General features: G+C 42.1%; 1 protein-coding gene across 2 annotated transcripts in view; it reads left to right on the plus strand.

The window, feature by feature from the left end:
- The window catches only part of LOC101170820 (NACHT, LRR and PYD domains-containing protein 12-like), a 44,029-nt gene extending 22,505 nt beyond the window's left edge, over positions 1–21,524 (plus strand). For both annotated transcript variants that reach the window (XM_078934090.1, XM_078934097.1), the window contains exons 10-16: positions 1,017–1,193; positions 8,132–8,305; positions 11,103–11,270; positions 12,668–12,844; positions 17,644–17,820; positions 18,111–18,284; positions 18,532–21,524. In XM_078934090.1, coding sequence (XP_078790216.1) covers positions 1,017–1,193; positions 8,132–8,305; positions 11,103–11,270; positions 12,668–12,844; positions 17,644–17,820; positions 18,111–18,284; positions 18,532–18,637 — 1,153 coding nt within the window. In that variant the 3' untranslated portion in view covers positions 18,638–21,524. The remainder of the gene's footprint in view (positions 1–1,016; positions 1,194–8,131; positions 8,306–11,102; positions 11,271–12,667; positions 12,845–17,643; positions 17,821–18,110; positions 18,285–18,531) is intronic.
- The last annotated feature ends 502 nt before the right edge of the window (positions 21,525–22,026 follow it).

Raw genomic sequence — 22,026 nt, forward strand, 5'->3', positions numbered from 1 at the left:
CAAATATAGATCACAATGCATTGCGTTTAAACAGCTATCAGAACACAGTGGATTCATAAATAGTTGCCCCAAAATGCTCATATCAATTAGATTTTTACTTTGTTAAATCAATTACTTCAAATTACTAAATAGTTCTGCACTATATACCGAAATTTCCGGATTATAATCTGCTACTTTTGTCACATGCTTTCAACCCTGCAGTTTAATCAATGATGCCGCTAATTTAAGCATTTTTTTCTTTTCCTTTTTTTTATTACATCTTTTCTAAGCGCTCGAGCAGAAAGGGTAGGAGTGAGACTGGGGGAATATGGTATATGTGTCGAGGAAGACACAAGTTTAATGTAAATTCCTGCTTTGTGAATGAATAGCACGAACAGAAAATGCAAGAAGAAATGCATATGACGAAGCTTTCAAGTTAAAAGCAATCGTTAAAAGCAGTGTGAAAAAATCCACAATCACCAACGGGTTTGGAATAGCCGGTCTGCTGCGTGACGGAGAGGACAGCGCAAGCTCAGGAGAGAATTTACCTCAGAGTGACACTGACAGCGACAATGAAGGAGAGACTGAGAGAGTGTGTGGCAAAGAATATCTGACGATAATCCAATCCAGCACTGAGGAGGAAGACTTCATGGTTTCAGTGCACAGGAGGAAGATGAAGAAAGATCTCAGTGACTTTTACATTTATGTTTTTTAAAACACCCTGTTAGTGCTGTGTTATGGTGTGTCACTGTGGAAGAAAACAGACGGCGCACGCGCTGCGCAGCGCTTGACTCTGCCTATGAATTACTGCTGCTCTCAGGGACTTTTTTTTTCTCTTACTTTTACTTCTTACTTATGCATGTTTTTTTTTTAAATTAATAATTGTGAGTAAACTGATTTTCTCTAAACAGGACTGTAAAATAGTTTGTTTGTTTCATGATGAAGATGAAGCTCTGATGAAGAGAGAAATGTCCAACTTCATCACAGCCTGAATTCATCATAAGATCAGCTGTTTATATCTTTGTGTCTCTTCATAGACTTCCAGAACAATGTGGACTCTCAGAGACTCACTGTGAAATCGTGGCCTCTGCTCTGAAGTCCAACCCGTCCCACCTGATAGAACTGGACCTGAAAAACAACAGCCTGGAGGATTCATCCATGAAAGTTCTGTGTTCTGGACTGGAGAGTCCAAACTGCAGACTGCAGACTCTAAGGTCAGAACATTGAAGCTGCTGGTTGGTTCATTTCTACATTTGTAGTTCTTCACTGAAGCTGAAAGGTTTGGATTCAAAGACTTTCTGGATTTTACAGAAATAAATCAATTTAGAGGCTGTGTTCAAATTCTGTCACTACTCACCATATAGTGCACCAGGGGTGCAGCCACCTAATTTCATAGGGGTACACCACCACAAACACACACAAACATAAATGCACATTATAAAACACCCCATCCACCTCTCCTAAAGCAATTTAAACGCCCCCGCAACATTTTCATTGTTTACATGTATAAATCTAATTACTTAACTGATCTTGGATCAGAAGAAGAAGAATATTTTTGAGGTATTTTCAACCATTATTGCCTCAACGAGCCCCTAGTTTTGTGAGGTGAAGGCCATTCAGAAAGATCCTCTAGGTAATGCCTTGCTCCTCTGTACCTCTATTTTCTTCTCCCTCTTCATCATCAGCTGATCATGTCTCTTTCTCTCTATCATCATCATCATCATCTGAACCTCTCTCCTCATTAACGTTATCGCTATGTCTGCACTTGTTTTCCCAAAATAAGTGAACAGGTGTTCAGCAGAAGTTTAAACCAGGATGAGCATCTAGGTTTTTGTGACTTTAATAGTTTGATGATTCCTCCCTGAAGTCATCTCTGCTCTCTTTGATATCAGATCACCAACCTCCTGTCTGTCTCCTTCACCTCTTGTCTGTGTTTTTCTCCACTAAATATTATTGCAAAGCAAGAAATATTTCATGTTTTAAATACATTAAACATCTTACTTATGCATGTTTTTTTTAAATTAATAATTGTGAGTAAACTGATTTTCTCTAAACAGGACTGTAAAATAGAAATATTTTTAGGTTCGTACCCACAGCTTCCTGCACACAGAAATGAATGAATAATGACTCAGAGACAGTTACTTATCTTTTGTGGAAGTTTTACTTCGTACAAACACGAAGGGGACAGACAGATGAACATGGTGCATTCAATGTCTGAACCACCGGAGGCAGGGAGATGGGCTTGGTATAAGAACCCTGCATTTGCATTTTCAAATTTGCATTTGCATTTTCCCACCTTACCAACCGAGCGGCTGGGTAGCTCGGTTGGTAAGGTGGGAAGCTACCATGCAGGAAACCAGGGTTCGATTCCCGGAGGGGAATGAGCAATGGCACTGGGGGCAATTACCATATCAATGGCGAGCAGTTAACATCACCCAGTGAGGGTCCTTAGGCAAGACCCTTAACGCTACTGCCTCCCGAGTGCGGTTTCGGCTGCAGCTCACCGCTCCCCAAGGGGATGGGTCAAATGCGGAGAAAGAATTTCCCTTCGTGGGATAAAATACAGTGTATATAAAAAAAAATAAAAAATAAAAAAAAGATCATACACTGGACAATGGTGTGAAAATCACGCCCACAGGTTGTTGCTGGAGAGAAGCTCCAAGGTTGCAATGGAGTTATCTCTGAGGCATCACACACACACAGAAAAAGGTAGTGTGAGAATAATAGTTTGCTATGCTTTCTTCAAATGTAATATAATTTTGAGATGATAATGCATACTTAATGAATTAGGTTTAAACCATTAGTGTAATAAAAGTTAAAGACAGTTTCTAACTATTCTTCACACTATTTGAAAATGACTGACTTGGTATTAACTGGCTTTGCCCTGAACGTCCACCAAAAGACCAACCTGTTTCCTTCCTCCATCTGTCCTGATTCTTTCTCTTTCTTCTCATTTTTCTCTCCATCCTCCCAGCTGTATGATGTAAAGTTTGTGTTAGGAAGATTTTCAAAGAATACAGAGACTAAACTATATGTAAAAATAAAAACATTTTTGATTGTAAATTATATTTGTTTTGAGTTTCACTTAGTGATGGGATAGATTCATCTTCTTCCGTTTGTTCCCTTTCGGGGTCATGGGGCTACCGGAGCCTCCCGACCTCTTATGAGCAAAGGCAGGAGACACCCTGGACAGGTCGCCAGTCTGTTGCAGGACCACAATCACACACCCAATCCCACTCGCATTCCCCCATTGATGTTCTGGTCCAGGTTCCCCAGCTAGGACTTGAACTGGGGGCCTTCTTGCTGTGAGGCAATAGCGCTAACCACTGCGCCACTGTGCAGCATCAACATTTTAAGCGCGCTGTCATCAGATGATCACACAATTCAGACTCGCGTCTCTGCGAGAGCGCGCTCCAGCACATTCAATTGTGCTCTCTGCACAAGACCCGAGTGAGAAAGGAGCGGCTGCGGCAGGGGCGCCGATCCGTTACTATATGCTTCTGTTACTAATCATATCATGTGCACAAACGGCTGTGAAAAAAAAAAAACGGACTTTAAAATAATTTTCACTACTTCAGTTTTGCGCCCCCTTTGGCCGGCGCCCCTATGCAACGCATACGCTGGATACCCACTTTTTGCGCCATTGTAGTGCACTATATAGTGTGTCTGCCACTGTGTACATGGGTCCAAATAAACCTTATCCAATTATAAAAAACGTTTACAGAAGCCACACTTTTGGTCATAATAAATCATTTGGACGTGCAGAACTCTCTAAAACACTGGAAACGACAGTAGAAGAAGAAATATTGAGTTCCGTTGTAAACAAAGAAACCTGCAGCATAGAGTGAGATGATCTTCTTCACATGATTTTATTATTGTTATGATTATAATAAAAGTGCTGGTTCCCTCATAATTTTTTTAATCCATGCTTTATTTCTTGGCGGAAGCTGAAAGAAGGGTTAGGATTAGGCTAATACATGCTAACAAAATTTAGCCATGGATGTAGTCAAAAAATCCATCTGGTCATTTCTGCAATGTGCATCTTGACTGAGTGTAAATATCTGGGATTAACATCAGCCTTTACTGGACACTGGATTGGAAATATGAATTCCCGTGATTGTTCTCAGGACAGCACTGCGTTTCTCCATTCAAAAGCCACCTCCGTTACCTCACTTGTCTCCTGGGGACACGGTCTTCCTGAGAGACAAGGTTCTCCCTAGTCCGGAAGCTCGCTCACATAGAGCGACCGGATTGACTGCTGTTTGAAGCCTCCTCAAGAGCGCACACTGTAACAACGCCCCCTCTCCTGCCCGCAATCACGAAGCTAAGAGTCCGGCTGCTCTGCTCAGAGACATGGTTTGCTCTGGTGAAGCAGGCGGCCCTGTTCGCGCTCTAAAGCTTTCTCTGGAGCACCACACTGTCAATGCATGACGGAAAACCAGTGGAGTAGTGACCTACGATCAGAATAAACTGTTTATATGCATCATGACTGCATAGATCGGCATAACCCACCTATGTTGAAATTTTGATCCAAAGGAGTCTGATCAGGGAAGAGTATTGCGAACATTGTGTTTACATGACACATTTTTATTCTGATCAAGCATTTATTATGATTTACTTTTGTCCATCTAAATGTAGCTAGTGAGTCTTTATGGGAGAGCTCAGGTTAGGGTTAAAAAATAATGTTTTACTGACAAACGGATCAAAAAGAGACTTAAGAGAACCTGGAAAAGCTTCACAGTCATGTTTGGAAAAAAGCTGAAGTTTGGTTCAGAATTTTTTCATCAGATGATTTGATTGTAATGATGATTGATGTGAAACTGATCTGTTTCAATAATGATCTTCTGAATCAGTGATCCAAATCTTATTTTTGGGCCACATACCAGTTTAATGTTAAACAATATTATTAAGGAGCGGCCTCTAGAGCAGGGGTGCCCAAACTTTTTTCCTCAAAGGGCCAAAATCTAAATATGATTGTGGACCGTGGGCCAAATACAATACGTATTTTGCATGTCGTTAAATAAAAGCAGAAAACAAAGAATATGGTTTAATGTGTTTATTTTGATTCTGAATTCATCAAGGTAACACACAAAAATAAGCATTCTTTCAAACCATTAAACATAAAAGGAAGGCCTCACTGGCAATTTTCAACTAAAAAACAACAAACTAAAACTAACTTTTTTCCCATGAAAACAGCAAATAGCTATCCTTAATGAGAGACATGGAGCTGGTCTTTTGACTTCATCAGTGACTGAATGTTGGGCTGCAGCTTACTCACTGATAGTGTTAGTATGTCTTGCAAGTGTGAGTCTGTGAGGATCACCCTGAGTTTGATCTTGTTCAGGTTCATGAGACTAAATGTTTGCTCACAAATGTATAGGTGCTGCCAAACAGAGATAGCATCACTTGTGCATTTTTTCTCATCTGTGGGTATCTTTGTTTTGACACATGTGGATAAAAATCCCTCAAGGGTAGTGATACAAATTTTCTTCTTAGCTCTGTGTCACATTGAAACTCAATCAACTCCATCTGCAAATGCTCTGGAACTGAGTCGGGGCTTACGCTGAAGGGCTGAGAAAAAAGCTCCATGTCATCTGCAGTCTTCTTAAAGTCCACAAAGCGCAAATCAAACTCCTTGTTTAAGTTGCTGAGAAGTTCTCCATATTCTGGCAACCTGTCCACCTCCACATTCACTTCTCTTAGGCTGGGGAAGTGTGCCAAGTTTCCTAAAGAGACAAAGTCAAATAAGAATGTGTCCATTAGTATAATTAGCACTACTATGAGGCACATAAGCTACAGGACACAAAAGACAACAGAGCAATGAAAGCAAACCCACAAAGACAAACAATTACGTTTTCTGTCAAACAGGCGTAAGCACCACGGACAGCGACACATCACAGCGAAGGACACACATGGAGCAGCACGTGTTACAATCACAAATAACAAACAGCCAAAAGTCTGTGTGCAGCATGTTAATGACTTACCTGCTGAAAGATGCCGGCAGAGTAGTTGCAGCTTCATTTGGAAAGCCTTGATGTGGTCAAACAGCTCCGTTATGATCTGTTCTTTGCCTTGAAGTTTAACATTCAGATTGTTGAGCAGGTCGGTGATGTCCACCAAAAAGGCCACGTCAAAAATCCATCTTTTATCGGAGGGGATTTGTGTGTCCCTGCTCGCACTCGACAGAAACTCCGCGATAAGTTGGCGCAACTCAAAAAATATTTTGAGCACAGTCCCCCTGCTCAGCCAGCGCACCTCCTGATGGTAAAGAATATCTTTGTATTGCGCATCAACTTCATCCAAAAAGGTTCTGAACTGGCGGTGTGAGAGTGCCTTTGAGCGGATGCAGTTAATTATTTTAACGACATCGCGCACAACGTCTGCCAGTCCGATGGTCTTTGCGCACAGCTGTTCCTGGTGCAGGATGCAGTGGTATTGCGCTACCTTTCCCCCACACTCTGAAACTTTTTCGGAAACGAGAGCAGTGAGGCCAGCTCTTTCTCAATGGCAGGTGCACCATCGGTTGTTATTCCAACCATTTTGTCCCAACTCAAGTTATATTTGTCCAGGACTCTTGAAACCACCGCAAACAAATCTTCGCCTTTTGTCGCCCCTTTCAGCGTCTCATGTCCCACCAACTCCTGTGTTATTTCCACGTCAGCGTTAATTCCCCGAACAAAAACCAAAAGCTGCGCTGAATCCGAATGTCTGTGCTCTCATCACATGCCAGTGAGAAAGCAACAAAGTCTTTTGACCTAACTGTTAAGTGATCTCTAATGTCCCGAGACGCGGCTGGTGTTGCGCGAGCAGCTGTGGACAGGCACTCCTTAACAAAATCTCCCGTTGAAAACGATCTCCCACTCTGTGCGATTAGTGCCGAATTTTCGTAGCTGGTCCGTGTGCTACTGCCATTGTCGCTCCATCTTAACAAACTGAAAAAGTCTTAGAGTCGTAAATCTTCTCCAAAATGTAAGGATGGCCCTATGGTGAGGTGCGCTTTATGTGTTTTTGAGACTTTGGTAAAGAGGACCTGGGAGAGGACAGCATAAGAACGGTATGGAGAGCAGTGAGGACGTAAAAGTAGACACCCTGTGCAGGGGGTTGAGAGGGGGTGACAGCGGTGGGCAGCAAAGGTGCCATCAGCGCCATCTGGAGAACGAAAGTAATTTACAGTCATAGAGTTTTCACCATCATAGACAATGGATGTGAGGTTAAGGGGTTTTACAAAAACACGGCAGCTTGCGCAGCCACGACTCGGCGGGCCGGAAAAAAACCTTTGGCGGGCCAAATTTTGCCCGCGGGCCCCACATTGGGCACCCATGCAGTTTCTGACAAATCTTTTTTTTCCACGTTAAAAAGTTATTTTCATTCTTCAGGGCCAAACTGGTAATCACAGTTCTTTTTTTTTCATTTTGCTGTTGGAAAATTCTTCAGTTCCTCAGTTTTCATGAATCAGCAACTTTGTTACTTGGATCTTCATCCTCTGTAAAACATATGCAGGAGTTTCAACTTTATTTTTTTCACTTGATTTTGTGTCGGATCCATTGAAATATGTTCAAGATTTTCCTATGAAAATTTTTTTCCACATATAATTCAAAGTGATCTTCGATTCTGATTAAATAATTCACTTTGGAATGTGTTCACTTTTAAAATCCTTGCACAATTTAGGATTTCAGATGAAGACAATTAATTTAATCTGACATTCTAACAGAAAGCTTCACTCATTCCTTTTTAACTTCATTTTAAAGTCCTTTCAGATCCAATACATTTTATTTTGCCATCAAAATTTTGGTCAACCCCCCCTTAATTGCTGTACAGCCCCCCCCCCAAAAAAAAAAAAAAAAAAAAGAAAGAAAGAAAGAATAACACGAACATTCAGCCCAAACTTTCAACTGAAAATGTAACTTGTAATCAGTCTTACTCAGGGGTGGGCAAACTATGGCCCACGGGCAGGATCCGGCCCACCTCCATGTTTGGTCCTGCCCACTAAACAATATCAGAGACCCATGTCCTTCAATCCAATTTTAGAACCCTATGTGGCCCGCGAGCCAAAATAATTGCCCTCCCCTGGTCTTACCTAACTGAATTTACCAAGTTCCTGGACCTCCAGCATCATCACTGCTCCTGAACACACTTTTCTGTCTGTTTTCAGGTTGATAGACTACAAATTGTCAGAGATCAGCAGTAAAGATCTGGGCTCAGCTCTGAAGAAAAACCCGTCCAATCTGACAGAACTGGACCTGAGCTGGAACATCCTACAGGATTCAGGAGTTCTTCATCTTTGTGGTTTTCTAGAGAGTCCAGACTGCAGACTGCAGACTCTGAGGTCAGACTCCATGTTTCAGTTGTGTTCTGATCAATATGATGACAAAGTTGTGTTGACCCACAGTGAGCAAAAATTTCCAGATTCTGATCTGCAGGAGCATCTTCCTGCAGCTGCTTGTTCTCTTCAAAGATCTGCAGAAGAACTTCTTCTTTTCTTCCTGCAGCTGCTTGTTCTCTTCAAATATCTGCAGAAGAACTTCTTCTTTTCTTCCTGCAGCTGCTTCTTTCAAAGCTGTCTGCTGACATTTGTGCTCCACAAAGTTCTGCTTACAGCCATCAGCTCTTCTTTGTGTCTTTGCTCCAACAGACTCCTTTAAAGCACGTGCAGAAAAAGCAGCCGTGCACGCTCACATGCACTCTTGAGTCCTGCTGTGTTTCAGCAGATGCTGCTGAGAGTCCAGCGGATGATGTTTGTGAGCAGACAGTGACAGAGTCATGCTGCAGCTGGATGCTGCTCTGACAGACACATCCTCCACAAACATCCTCACCTTTTCATCCACAAACATCATGACTCGACTTCCGGGTCGAGTGAACGCTGGCGCGCTTCTGGCTGCCGCTGCTCCCCTGGACCAAATTTTCAGCATTTCTAAGCCTATGGACTCTGTTATTTGCTCCCAAATGGATATATATCAATACCACTTTTTGTCCAACTACCTGTGTACTGTCAAAGGGATCTGTTCGCGTCTGGTTCTGAACAACATCCGGCTGTTTGTGTGAACTAGCCTGCCTGCTGATTACTCGCCACGCCGGACACAATGTTGTCAGGAACTGGGTGTGGAGGACCCAAAATGCAGGAAACCAATCTTGGTATCAGGAAATAAAAAATTCAATAAACAAACTGAACCATGACAAAACTACGGGGAGAAACAAACCAGTGACAAAACAGAGCAGATGACCTGACAAGAATGAACAGAAACCAAGACACTTAAATAGGCTGAGGGCATTTAACTAAACTGAAGACAGCTGTGGATCATGAACCTGAAGGTGGAGTGGCTGATAAAGGAAACCAAAAACATGACAAAGAAAACCAAACTACTGAATCCTTACAAACGTGGATCAGCCCTGAGTGGATACTACTTGCCTGGACCATCCTGTCACTGGTCAAGCATCCACTGACAGTTCTCCTTCAGTACTCTGCCTTGGACCTCGCTAAACTCCGCCCGACCAACCTTGATGCTCCTCCGCCATCGCTTCTCCAGCACCCGGACATCTTTTATCAGCCCCGTCGGAGATACATTCACCCTGGCTCACTGCGTATCCTCCAGGATGGTACCTCTAACTCCATCAGATCTTTCTGGTCTTCTACCCGACGTCCGTCGAAGAACTCCAGACGCTGCGCGTTACCCTGGTGCGCTGGCTCACCTGGCCAGGGTGGCTAATGACACCGCTGCCGCTGACCTTTCCACCAGCATGATGGCCAACTTCGGCCTCCTAACCATCCGCTCGCTCACGAGAAAGGGGCATTTCGTTCAAGATCTCCGCGTGGAACGAAAGTTGGACTTCATGTGGCTAACAGAGACTTGGCAGCAGCCAAATGACGTCACCTCTTTGAACGACGCAACACCTCCGGGGTTTCGTTTACATCACTCACCCCCGCGTCTCGGGGTGCGTGGGGGACTCGCTTTGATCCACTGTGAGAACTGGAGGCTCGCGCCCGTGACTGTACCTGCCTGTCACATTTTTGTTTGTTCAACTTTTAAATTCTGCACCACATAGAATAAAAAACATCCAGTTAAGTTCCAAATCCTGGGCAGACCTGTTGAGACATGACTGCAGCTGGACTGAAGACCAGTTCACAAACTAAAGAAGATCCCTAAAGATATTTAAATGAGCTTCTGTGATGCCCTGATTCAGTTACATAATGCCGTACCAGATGACAAAACCACCAATAACTGACTTGATTCTAGAAAAGCTCTACAGTCGTGTTTGAAGCAAACTGAAAATTGGTTCAGATTTTCTTGGTCAAATAAATGGATGTCTCAATAATGATCTAGTAAATCAGTGATTCAAACCTTGGTTTTGGACCACATACTGGTTTAATGTTAGACATTATTTCTTAAGTACCGGCCTCTACGAGTTAAAGTTGGTCTCTGATGTTTTTTTAAGTTCCCAGTTTCTATTAAATCTGTTTTTCACATTAAAATGGTTCTCATGATTCTTCAGGGCCAAACTGTAAATCACAGTTCTTTTTGAAATCTGGACTCATTGTGTTTTTCTCTTTAACACAGAGGAGGATTTTCTGTGCTAAAGGTTTATAACAAGTTTCTGTCTAATTTAGCTTTGCTGTTGGAAAATTCTTCAATGACTGTTTTCATGAATCGGCAACTTTGATGCAGTGATCTTCAATTTTCAATAAACAATAAACTTTGCAATGTGATCATTCCTTTGTACAATTTAGGATTTAAGATGAAGAAATACAATTTAATCTGACATTCTTTAATGATCAGCTTTAAAAGAAAAAGTAAAATCAGCTGGATTTGAAATTGTCATGTTTTTTTGGTTCCATAAAATGTATTTTTAACTTTTCATCAATGCTGATAAATGATATTTTAAGTCCTTGCCTGTTATAACTTAATTCTAAAGTAATTTCAGATGCATTACACCCCCCAATCCCCCCAAAATAGCTAACCAGCCTCCCCCCTCCAAAAAACAAAAATGAACCTTCAGCCCAAAATATCATCTGAAAATGTCATCTGTCAGTCTGTCATCAGGACGCTTCCCACCAGACTGAATGTATCAAGTTCCTGGACCTCCAGCTGCATCACTGCTCCTGAACACACTTTTCTGTCTGATTGCAGGTTGATAGACTGCAGTTTGTCAGAGATCAGCTGTGAAGTTCTGGGCTCAGCTCTGAAGAAAAACCCATCCAATATGAGAGAACTGGACCTGAGCGGGAACCAAAATTCAGGAGTTCTTCATCTGTGTGGTTTTCTGGAGAGTCCAGACTGCAGACTGCAGACTTTGAGGTCAGACTCTTTGGCTACGTTCACACTGCAGGGCTTAATGCTCAATTCAGATTTTTTGAAAAAATCAGACTATTTTGCAAGACCGTTCACATTTCCAAGTAATTCCGAACTTTTGTGATCTACAGTGTGACCGTGAAATGACCCAAAATTTACCCCTCATGCGCAGAATAGTACTCAACGGTGAACGACGTCACTCGTTTGCGGAAGTAGCTAACGTTAACATGGATGCCAACAACGGTGTTGTCAACAGCGGAGCTCTTTTTTCATTAATAAATTTATTTTCACAAAGGAGCCAGCACAATGACAATCTTCTCTTTTTTAAGAAGGCATTGGAGCCGGGATCATCTGTACCCACTGTTGTGGAATGGGAATGTGTATGTGTTGAGGGCGCGCACGCGTTTGTGTAAGAGACAGGAGAAGAGCGCGTTCAGCCGGAGAGAATGGGGGGGGGAGGCAGTGTGGGCGTGCATTCATGTTGTGTTACGGAGGAAGGACAACAGTAATAAAAGAAGGTTTCCCCCAGAATAAATGCTATGGACTCTTTATTAACCCGTTCTGGAGAATCTTGGAGAATCTAAGGGTCAGAACAGGGAGGAGGAGGAGGAGGATCCGCCTTGGGTCCCCGCGCTTCTGACCACGGTCGGAAAGGGGAGAAGGAAAAAAAGTAATTGCGGTAAATGTTCAACACCACACTCGGCCATTTAGCCAGAAATTTTTTCAAAAACCGCCCGGTTGCGATAAGAGCTCTGGAGTTTGGCCTGAATGGAGCTGTCACCCCAAATATTAATCCAATTAGTGACCTCGCTTCCCTTCCACTGACTGGTCTCTGATGCATCGTCCGCCATGGTTGCTGTATACGTTCACGTTCCCGCCTATTTCAACGCAGAATGATGACGTTTGTCGCGTATCGATGACGTACGATTCGGATTCAGGTGGCCCGGCCGTCAAACGGCGGTCGCAATTGAAAAGAGCGGACACGTTTCGGATTCAGGACGGCATACCCAAGCGGCCTGATCTGTGTCGTTCATACTGTCATTAAAAGATCGGAATTGAGTCGCGTAGGGGCAAAAAAAAAATCGGAATTGGGTTGTTTTAGCCTGCCGTGTGAACGTAGCCTATGTTTCAGTTGTGTTCAGATCAATATGATGACAACGTTGTGTTGACACTAAACTGCAGCCATGAGGCTGATGTTCTGCTGCTGCATGCTGACCATCTTCATGCTGAAAGCTGACTTCTTCTTCTGAACTTTAGTCCATTCACTGTGAAAGAGGATCTAATGTTTAATGTTTCTTTCCATCCTCTTCATTTCTAATGTGATGATGGTAAATCTTTAGAATAACTGAAAGATGAAAAACATGAACTTTGTCTTTAAACTCAACTCTTTGCTCTGGATTCAGGTTGGTGAAATGCAGTTTGTCAGAGATCAACTGTAAAGATCTGGTCTCAGCTCTGAAGAAAAACCCATCCAAACTGACAGAACTGGACCTGAGCGGGAACCAGAACCTGCAGGATTCAGGAGTTCTACATCTGTGTGATTTTCTGGAGAGTCCAGACTGCAGGCTGCAGACTTTGAGGTCAGACTCCATGTTTCAGTTGTGTTCAGATCAAAGTTGTGTTGACACTAAACTGCAGCCATGAGGCTGATGTTCTGCTGCTGCATGCTGACCATCTTCATGCTGAAAGCTGACTTCTTCTTCTGAGCTTTACTCCATTCACTGTGAAAGAAGATCTCATGCTTGAATGTTTCTTTCCATCGTCTTCATTTTTAATTTTAGCTTCCTTCAGGACTCATCTTTTCTTTTTCGACAAAGCTCTGCAGATGTTTCCTCTTCTTCATCCTTTTCGCTTCAGTTGTAAGGAAAGGTCCTTCCTGAAGATCAAACTGATATATGGATAAAATTGATGTTTTCTGGAAGTTCTGACTCATTCCAATGACAGCAGGAATAGAGAGTTATTTGCTTGTTGTGACTCTCCAATCAGAGACTTGATCTTCAGGCAGAGTTCTTCCTGTTGAAGAAAGCTTGAAAATACGGTAGATGACATTTAATAAAAGTAAAAACAACATTTAAAGAAAGTATAATTTCCCCATAAGGACTATACATTTTACTTACACAAAAATTACATTTAATGTTTTGTTTTCATATTTGAAAAGTATATGTTTGGGAAAAGAACATGTAAGAAAAAACTATGACCGTTATATGACACATGTATAGAAAACATAGTTTTCTTTCATGTTTCTTATATTCCACATAGATGATTTTTATGTGAGACATACATATTTCTGCTTAACCTCATATATGAAAAGAACCAGAAATAGGCCACTTTCAGGAGTTTATCATATAAAGGACTTATAAGTCTTAGAAGATTCACATATATGTGAAACATACTGCAGGTCAGTGACGTGCAGTCAGGAGAGGCAGGTGAGGCTGTGCCTCACCTGTCATTGTGGGAAGAAAAGAGAAAAAATAAATTCACTTATATTTAATCAGTAATTTGTGCTTTGCAGTCATTTTCCATTTAACTGTACCATTTTTGGGTGTTTTTTCTTTTCAAAATCGCTGAATTTCCGCATTTGACGTGCGATGAGGCACCAGCCCGCTGAGCCTCACCTTGGATTGCGCAATACCTATGCAGTCAGACGGTGCTGCTGACTCTCTGTATGTCGGTTCTATCACTTGTACTATATGAGCTGAGTTTACATAATTTAGCAGATGTATATGATGTACAGTGTTTGTTTTTATAAATAAAGGTATGTGAGGGACGTGTTTCTTGTGCTGAGCGCTAAACGCCGGCGAAAAAGCCGCTGGGTGAGGCCAGCAGTTCTCGTGCCTCATGTTGCAGTTCTCGTGCCTCATGTTAGGGGCGCCGGTGAGCCCTGAGATTATGACGCTAAAAAATAATAGAATAAGTGATAGCAAGCGGCAAGTCATTTTCTTCAGAAGTAGCGTTGTATGGACTTTATTTACAAGTAAAGGTAAGACGATAATAAGGTTTGTGCTTTTTTCTATGCTGAATAAGTTACTCAGTATGGTTCATATGTTTGTAAATCTGACTGACGTCAGTGCCTCACCAGCCATTAACCTCATCGCACGTCACTGCTGCAGGTCATGTTAATTTCTTAAAAGTTTTATATAGTTTTTTTCCATATGGGTGGTTTGATTGTCTGACAGGAATGATCTTGATGAATCAGTGAGCAGAAATGTCCACATTGTGAATCTGATCTGCAGCAGCATCTTCCTGCAGCTGCTTATTCTCTTCAAAGATCTGCAGAAGAACTTCTTTTCTTCCTGCAGCTGCTTGTTTCAACGCTGTCTGCTGACATTTGTGCTCCACAAAGTTCTGCTTGCAGCCATCAGCTCTTCTTTGTGTCTTTGCTCCAACAGACTCCTTTAAAACAAGTGCAGAAGAAGCCGCCATGCACGCTCACATGCACTCTGAGTCCTGCTACTGTGTTTCAGCAGATGCAGCTGAGAGTCCAGCAGCTGATGTTTGTGAGCAGACAGTGACAGAGTCATGCTGCAGCTGGATGCTGCTCTGACAGACACATCCTCCACAAACATCCTTACCTTTTCATCCACAAACATCATCACATCATCCACAAACATCATCACATCATCATTGTTAATGATGCCTTACAAGCCCTCAGGAGTACTCTCAATGTTGTTGCCCCCTTTTCCCTAATTGATGATTCCATATTAACGATAATAAATACCTCTCTGGAAACAGGTTATGTACCACAGTCTTTTAAAAATACAGTTGTTAAACCTCTTCTGAAAAAGCCCAGTTTGGATCCTAGCAACTTGGCCAACTATAGACTGATCTCAAACCTGCCCTTTATTTCTAAAATCCTAGAAAGAGTTGTAGTTAACCAGCTTTACCGCCACCTACAGGACAACAGCCACTTTGAAGACTTTCAGTAGGGGTTAGACCTCACCACTGCAAGGAAACTGCACTAGTTAGAGTCTCTAATGACTTGTTATTGGTCTCAGAAAAGGGACTACATTATATTCTGGTCCTGTTGGACCTCAGTGCAGCCTTTGACACTATCGTCCACAGTATTTTACTCCAAAGTTTAGAGCATGACATAGGGATCAGAGGATCTGCCCTCCAGTGGTTTGAATCCTATTTATCCGACAGGTACCAGTTCGTTAATGTAAATGTACATTCCTCTCATTGCACTCGAGTTAACTACGGAGTCCCACAAGGATTCAGTTTTAGGACCCCTCCTGTTTATGCTCTATATGCTACCCCTAGGTAACATAATCAGGAAACACAGCATTCATTTTCATTGTTATGCCGACGATACGCAGTTGTATTTATCCATGAAGCCTGACCAGAATGACAATATAGTGAAACTGAATGCCTGCATCAGAGACATCAAGACCTGGATGACAATTAATTACCTCCTCGTCTCTGCTCCTGCTCCTACACCTGGCTGTGGATCCTGTCTACGGTTCGACTCCGCACCCCCGGCCTTCCCCCTAACTTTGGCCGGACGAAGCTCGTCTGCTGGACTTTAAACGTGTAGTTGTAGAGTTAGATAAGTTAATTCTTCTCTATGAGTTCTGGTAAATTGCCTTTCCGTCCTGGGGGAGGATCCCTCCTTCATGTGGGCACCCCTGAGGTTTCTTCGTTTTTTCCGGAATCCGTTTTTTTTGGGAGTTTTTCCTTACCGCGAAAGGGGGTCTAAGGGCAGGGATGCCAGTATAGCTTAGTCAGTTTGTTAGTTCAATTCAATATTTTACTATAGAATTCCATGTATTCATGATCCTTTTGAGTTCATGTTTCACTTTTTCAATTACCATAGGAAAGCCCATCGAGACGACTTTTGTTGTGAATTTGGGCTATACAAATAAAATTGAATTGAATCATCCATCAAAGCTCCCAGCAGCTTCTGACTCTTCATTCAGAGCTGAAGTCATGGATCAGGGATCAATGCTGCTGATTCTTCCTCATCACTTCCTTCCTATCCATTGTTTCTGCTGGACTCTTCTGATCTGCTGCTGTTGCTTCACATCTTTGGACTTTTTCTAAAGAGTTCAGATCTTCTTCAGCTCTGAACTCTTTAGAAGAAGTGAAGAATGAAAAACATGAACTTTGTTTTTATAATCAGCTCTTTATTCTGGATTGAGGTGGATCTACTACAGTTTGTCAAAGATTTACATATAGACTTAATTCAGCATGAGTTTAAAGAACACACAGAGTACCTTTATTAGTATTATTTTTTGACCAGTAAAATGCAGCACATTTTTATTTGTTCAACTTTTAAATTCTGCACCACATAGAATAAAAAACATCCAGTTATGTTCCAAATCCTGGTTTCTGGGCAGACCTGTTGAGACATGACTGCAGCTGGACTGTAGACCAGTTCACAAACTAAAGAAGATCCCTAAAGATATTTAAATGAGCTTCTGTGATGCCCTGATTCAGTTACATAATGCCGTACCAGATGACAAAACCACCAATAACTGACTTGATTCTAGAAAAGCTCTACAGTCGTGTTTGAAACAAACTGAAAATTGGTTCAGATTTTCTTGGTCAAATAAATGGATGTCTCAATAATGATCTAGTAAATCAGGGATTCAAACCTTGGTTTTGGACCACATACTGGTTTAATGTTAGACATTATTTCTTAAGTACCGGCCTCTACGAGTTAAAGTTGGTCTCTGATGTTTTTTTAAGTTCCCAGTTTCTATTAAATCTGTTTTTCACATTAAAATGGTTCTCATGATTCTTCAGGGCCAAACTGTAAATCACAGTTCTTTTTGAAATCTGGACTCATTGTGTTTTTCTCTTTAACACAGAGGATGATTTTCTGTACTAAAGGTTTATAACAGGTTTCTGTCTAATTTAGCTTTGCTGTTGGAAAATTCTTCAATGACTGTTTTCATGAATCGGCAACTTTGATGCAGTGATCTTCAATTTTCAATAAACAATGAACTTTGCAATGTGATAATTCCTTTGTACAATTTAGGATTTAAGATGAAGAAATACAATTTAATCTGACTTTATTTAATGATCAGCTTTAAAAAGAAAGCAAAATCAACTGGATTTGAAATTGTCATGTTTTTTTGGTTCCATAAAATGTATTTTTAACTTTTCATTAATGGTGATAAATCACATTTTAAGTCCTTGCCTGTTATAACTTCATTATAAAGTAATTTCAGATGCATTACACCCCCCAATCCCCCCAAAATAGCTAAACAGCCTCCCCACTCCAAAAAACAAACATAAACCTTCAGCTCAAAATATCATCTGAAAATGTCATCTGTCAGTCTGTCATCAGGACGCTTCCCACCAGACTGAATGTATCAAGTTCCTGGACCTCCAGCATCATCACTGCTCCTGAACACACTTTTCTGTCTGATTGCAGGTTGATGAAATGCAGTTTGTCAGAGATCAGCTGTGAATCTCTGGGCTCAGCTCTGAAGAAAAACCCGTCCAAACTGACAGAACTGGACCTGAGCTGGAACCAGAACCTGCAGGATTCAGGAGTTCTTCATCTGTGTGGTTTTCTGGAGAGTCCAGACTGCAGACTGCAGACTCTGAGGTCAGACTCCATGTTTCAGTTGTGTTCAGATCAATGTGATGACAAAGTTGTGTTGACACTAAACTGCAGCCATGAGGCTGATGTTCTCCTGCTGCATGCTGACCATCTTCATGCTGAAAGCTGACTTCTTCTTCTGAGCTTTAGTCCATTCACTGTGAAAGAGGATCTCATGTTTAATTTTTCTTTCCATCGTATACATTTCTAATGTGACGATGGTAAATCTTTAGAAGAACTGAAAGATGAAAAACATGAACTTTTTCTTTAAACTCGACTCTTTGTTCTGGATTCAGGTTGATGACCTGCAGTTTGTCAAAGACCAGCTGTGCTGCTCTGATCTCAACTCTGAAGTTCAACCCGTCCCACCTGACAAAACTGGACCTGAGTAACAACAACCTTCAGTCTTCAGATGTTCAGCAGCTTCAGGATCTGGTGGAGAGTCCAAACTCCAAACTGCAGACTCTGAGGTCAGGTTGGAGTCAGTCCAGCTGCTTCCAGATGTTTGGTCCTAAAGTTAGTCTGAGAGCAAAGATGGAGAGTTTCAAAGTTTCAGCCAATCAGAGCAGCAGAAGCTCCAACAGGTGAAGATGATAGGAAGCTGCTGCTCTGAACAGGACTGAAGCTCCTGCTGCTCTTTTTGCTGCTGTGCTGCATCACTGACTGACAGACCAGGATCAGGAGACACTCCTTCATCTCTCTGCTCTCTTTTCACAGGTGGAAGAGAAGGATATTTTGGTCCAGGAGCAGCAGCAGCTGCAGCAGCTGGTCTGCAGAGATGTTGTGCCTGGACGATGTTCCTGAGACGTGGAGAGCAGAGTGAAGGAGGATTCAGAGGAAGTGGAGATGAATGTCAGAGCTGCAGCAGGAACTGATCTGAGATCAGCCCCACTGTCTTTCTCAGCACCAAGTGGACAGTTATTGTGCTGCAGCTCCCCCAGTGGACTGATGGAGAACTGCACACTATCTTGTCATTCTAATTCTGCTTCTTCTCTCTTGTATTGTAAGCTTCTCTTAAAATTGTCTTTTGTCTCTTGTTGATGGGATTCTCCCTGTCAGCTGACGTCTGTGTTTTTGTGTAAATTTTCATGAGGAAGAATCTGTTCTTTATGCTGTTTATTATTTGCAGAAAACCATCCTTTTACTTTTCGGTTTTTAATATTTCACAATTTTTACAACACTTTTTAAAAAAACATTTTTGGTCATTTTCTGCCTGTGACTTTAGGAAAGTGCTATTCTGGGCACCTTAACATTGGGAGTGAGGTTATCTAGACTCCACTAGACAGTGCACAGAACCTTTTTTCTTCAATGATAGTATAGCACAATGGTTAAAAGAATCATGCACAGTTGCGTATGAACTACTTAAACTATGCATTGACTGCACTATCCATACATTTCGCAAATCTCAACCGACCAATGTCCCTCAATGGACATCTGTGCATATCAACAAATGATAAACACCCAAAAATGCATAAATTATGTATATCACACATGTATCATGAAAGACTGAAATTTCATCTGTGGACAATGTACAACCCCTAGCTAAGCTGTCTGGGGCTTTTGCACCTGGTAGGGTCTCCCATGGCCAGACAAAAAAGCTGTTCAGAACCCCCTTTATGAGAAGCATATCTAAATATTTCGCAACGTCGCCCGCATTGGTGTCACCGGAGCCCCACTCTGAAGCTAGGCCTGGGTTTGGGGCTTGCACAACGTTCCCCAGTCTGGCCCAGCCCGAAGAAACGACGTGGGGTCACTCTTACGTGGGCCCACCACCTGAAAGAGAGCTCAAAAGGGCCTGGTGCAATTGGGTTTGGGTGGCAGTAGAAGTCAGGTGCCTCAGCAGCCCAAACCTCAGTCGTGGAACTTGGTTTTTGGGACACAGAACCTCACTTCTCTGGGAGGGGAAGAGCCTGAGCTTGTACCGGATGTAGAAAGATACCGGCTCGATGTAGTTGAGATTGCCTCCACTTACATTCTGGGCTCTGAAACTCAGTCCCTCAAGAGGGGTTGGACTCTACTATTTTGAAGTCGCTCACGGGTAGTGTGGGCTTACTCAAGAGCCCTCAGCTCAGCTGCTAAGTGTTGAAATTTTACACTGGTGGATGAGAGGGTCATGTCCCTTCACCTTCGAGTGGAGGACAGGTCTTTGACTGTGATTTTGGCCTGAGCCGAACACCAGTTTGATGTACCCAGCCTTCTTGGTGACTCTTGAAGGGGTACTGAAAAGATCCCCCAACGGGGGACTCCATTGTCTCCTTCGAGACTTCAATGCCCTTGTCGGCAAAGACAGTGGCACCATAATCTGCACCTGAGCTCTGTGTTTTTTTGTTGGAGTTTTGTGCTCGTAATAGTTTGTCCATACCGAACACTATGTTCGAACACAAGGGTTACTATCAAGCGGCATCAGGACACCCTCGGCAGGAGATCGATGATCGACATTGTAGTCGTTTCAGACAACCTTCGGCTGTGTGTCTTGGACACACAGTCCAACTCCCTGTACTGAGAGAAAATGTACCATTACTCCCGGTTAAACACACAGGGCTAAATAGCTACCTGAAGAAAAATAAATAATCATCTAAAATAAATATAGAATGGCCATGTCTCAACAGAAACCAAAACATGTCAACCACCTATGAAGCTAGCAGAACAGAATAAAGTTCTATCCTTTTCTCAACCTGGTCTATGAGTTCATTTATTGAGAAGGTGAATTTTTGTTCAGCCACAGATATTCCTCCTTTGGCTTGTGTGAGTATTTGTGCACCTGATCAGACTTCCTCTTGAGATGGATCTCTGTGATTTCATCTCAGTTCAGAAGGTAGAACTAAACTTGAGGAGTCCAGCTTTAGAACCGGCTGAGAACCAACAAACGGCAGAAACGTATTCTGTGGGAAAGAGTCCACACTTCTAACTTATGTGCGCGTCCCACTTTATTCTTCACAGTAAAGAGCAAGGCAGAACAATAAAAACTAAAAAAAATACAGTTCTAATCTCTACTACAAAACATGAATCACTTGAACACAAGACAGAAAGGACCTTTACACTCTGACTAACCTGACATAGGCAGTAGGGGAGTGTATGAGGACAGGTGCATGGCTGTTCAGCAAGTAATGCTACGTAAAAGGTGGGTGCCAAGGGCAGGTGGTGGGTAGCACCTCCGGGCCATAGAATACCACTTGCAGCTTTCAACCTTGTGCTATCCTAAGGGGTCAAGATGAGCATTGACGTGTTCTCCCTACCATGACGAAGGTGGATAAAGGTGACGAGGATTTCATGTTATCCATGGGCACCAGTAAAGATCACAAATAATTGAAGAAAAAAGGTTCTGAGCACTGTCTTGTGGGGCCACTCCCAATGTTAAAGTGCCCAGGATAGCACAAGGGTTAATTCCAGTTTCTTTATGGAAGAAAAATGTTCCTTTTTCCATAATCTTCCTCCCTTCTATTGTAAACCCCTAATGTATATTACAACACAAAGTTTTTCTAAATTTAGAGTTGAAAGTAATTCAATTATTACTGTAAGAAAAAGGCTTCTGTCCTGAATGGGTTCTCATGTGTGCTTTGAGATTACATATTTGACTAAAACCTGTTCCACATTCTTTACATAAAAAGGCTTCTCTCCAGTGTGGGTTTTTATGTGTGTTTGAGACTAGATTTATGCATGAAACTTGTCTCACATACCTTACAATAAAAAGTATTCTTTCCTGTGTGAGATCTCACGTGAATTCTAAACTGAGACTAATCACCAAAATGTTTACTACATTATTTACAAGATAAAGGTCCATCATCAGACTCAGTTCTTATGAGGACAGACACATATGCAATTCTTGAGCTTTCACCAGACGTTACGGAGGAATGTTTCTTTTGGGGATTGTTTACATTTCTTAACCAAAGTTGCCTTATTTAATTTGTTTCTAACATCAGAGTCACACTGACTTTTTGACAAGTGAGAGCTGTCCACATTTCTGACAGGACTTCTGTCTATTATCTTCCTCTGATTTCTTTTCTGTAGGTCTGTCTCTCCATCTGTAGTTGATGTGGATTCTTCATAATGGCTTCCTTCTTCATCCTGACTGATGCCGACCTCTTCTTGCTCCTCTTTAATCTGTGGAAGTTCTGGTTTCACCCAATATTTTTCAGTCTTTGGAGGATCTTTTTCCTCCTGCTCATCTTTAATCTGCGGAGGCTCTTGTTCCTCCTTTTCCTCTTTAATCTG

The sequence above is a fragment of the Oryzias latipes genome, chromosome 2 (genome assembly GCF_053564925.1).
Source record: "Oryzias latipes strain Hd-rR chromosome 2, Olatipes_Hd-rR_3.1".
Classification (NCBI taxonomy): domain Eukaryota; kingdom Metazoa; phylum Chordata; class Actinopteri; order Beloniformes; family Adrianichthyidae; genus Oryzias; species Oryzias latipes.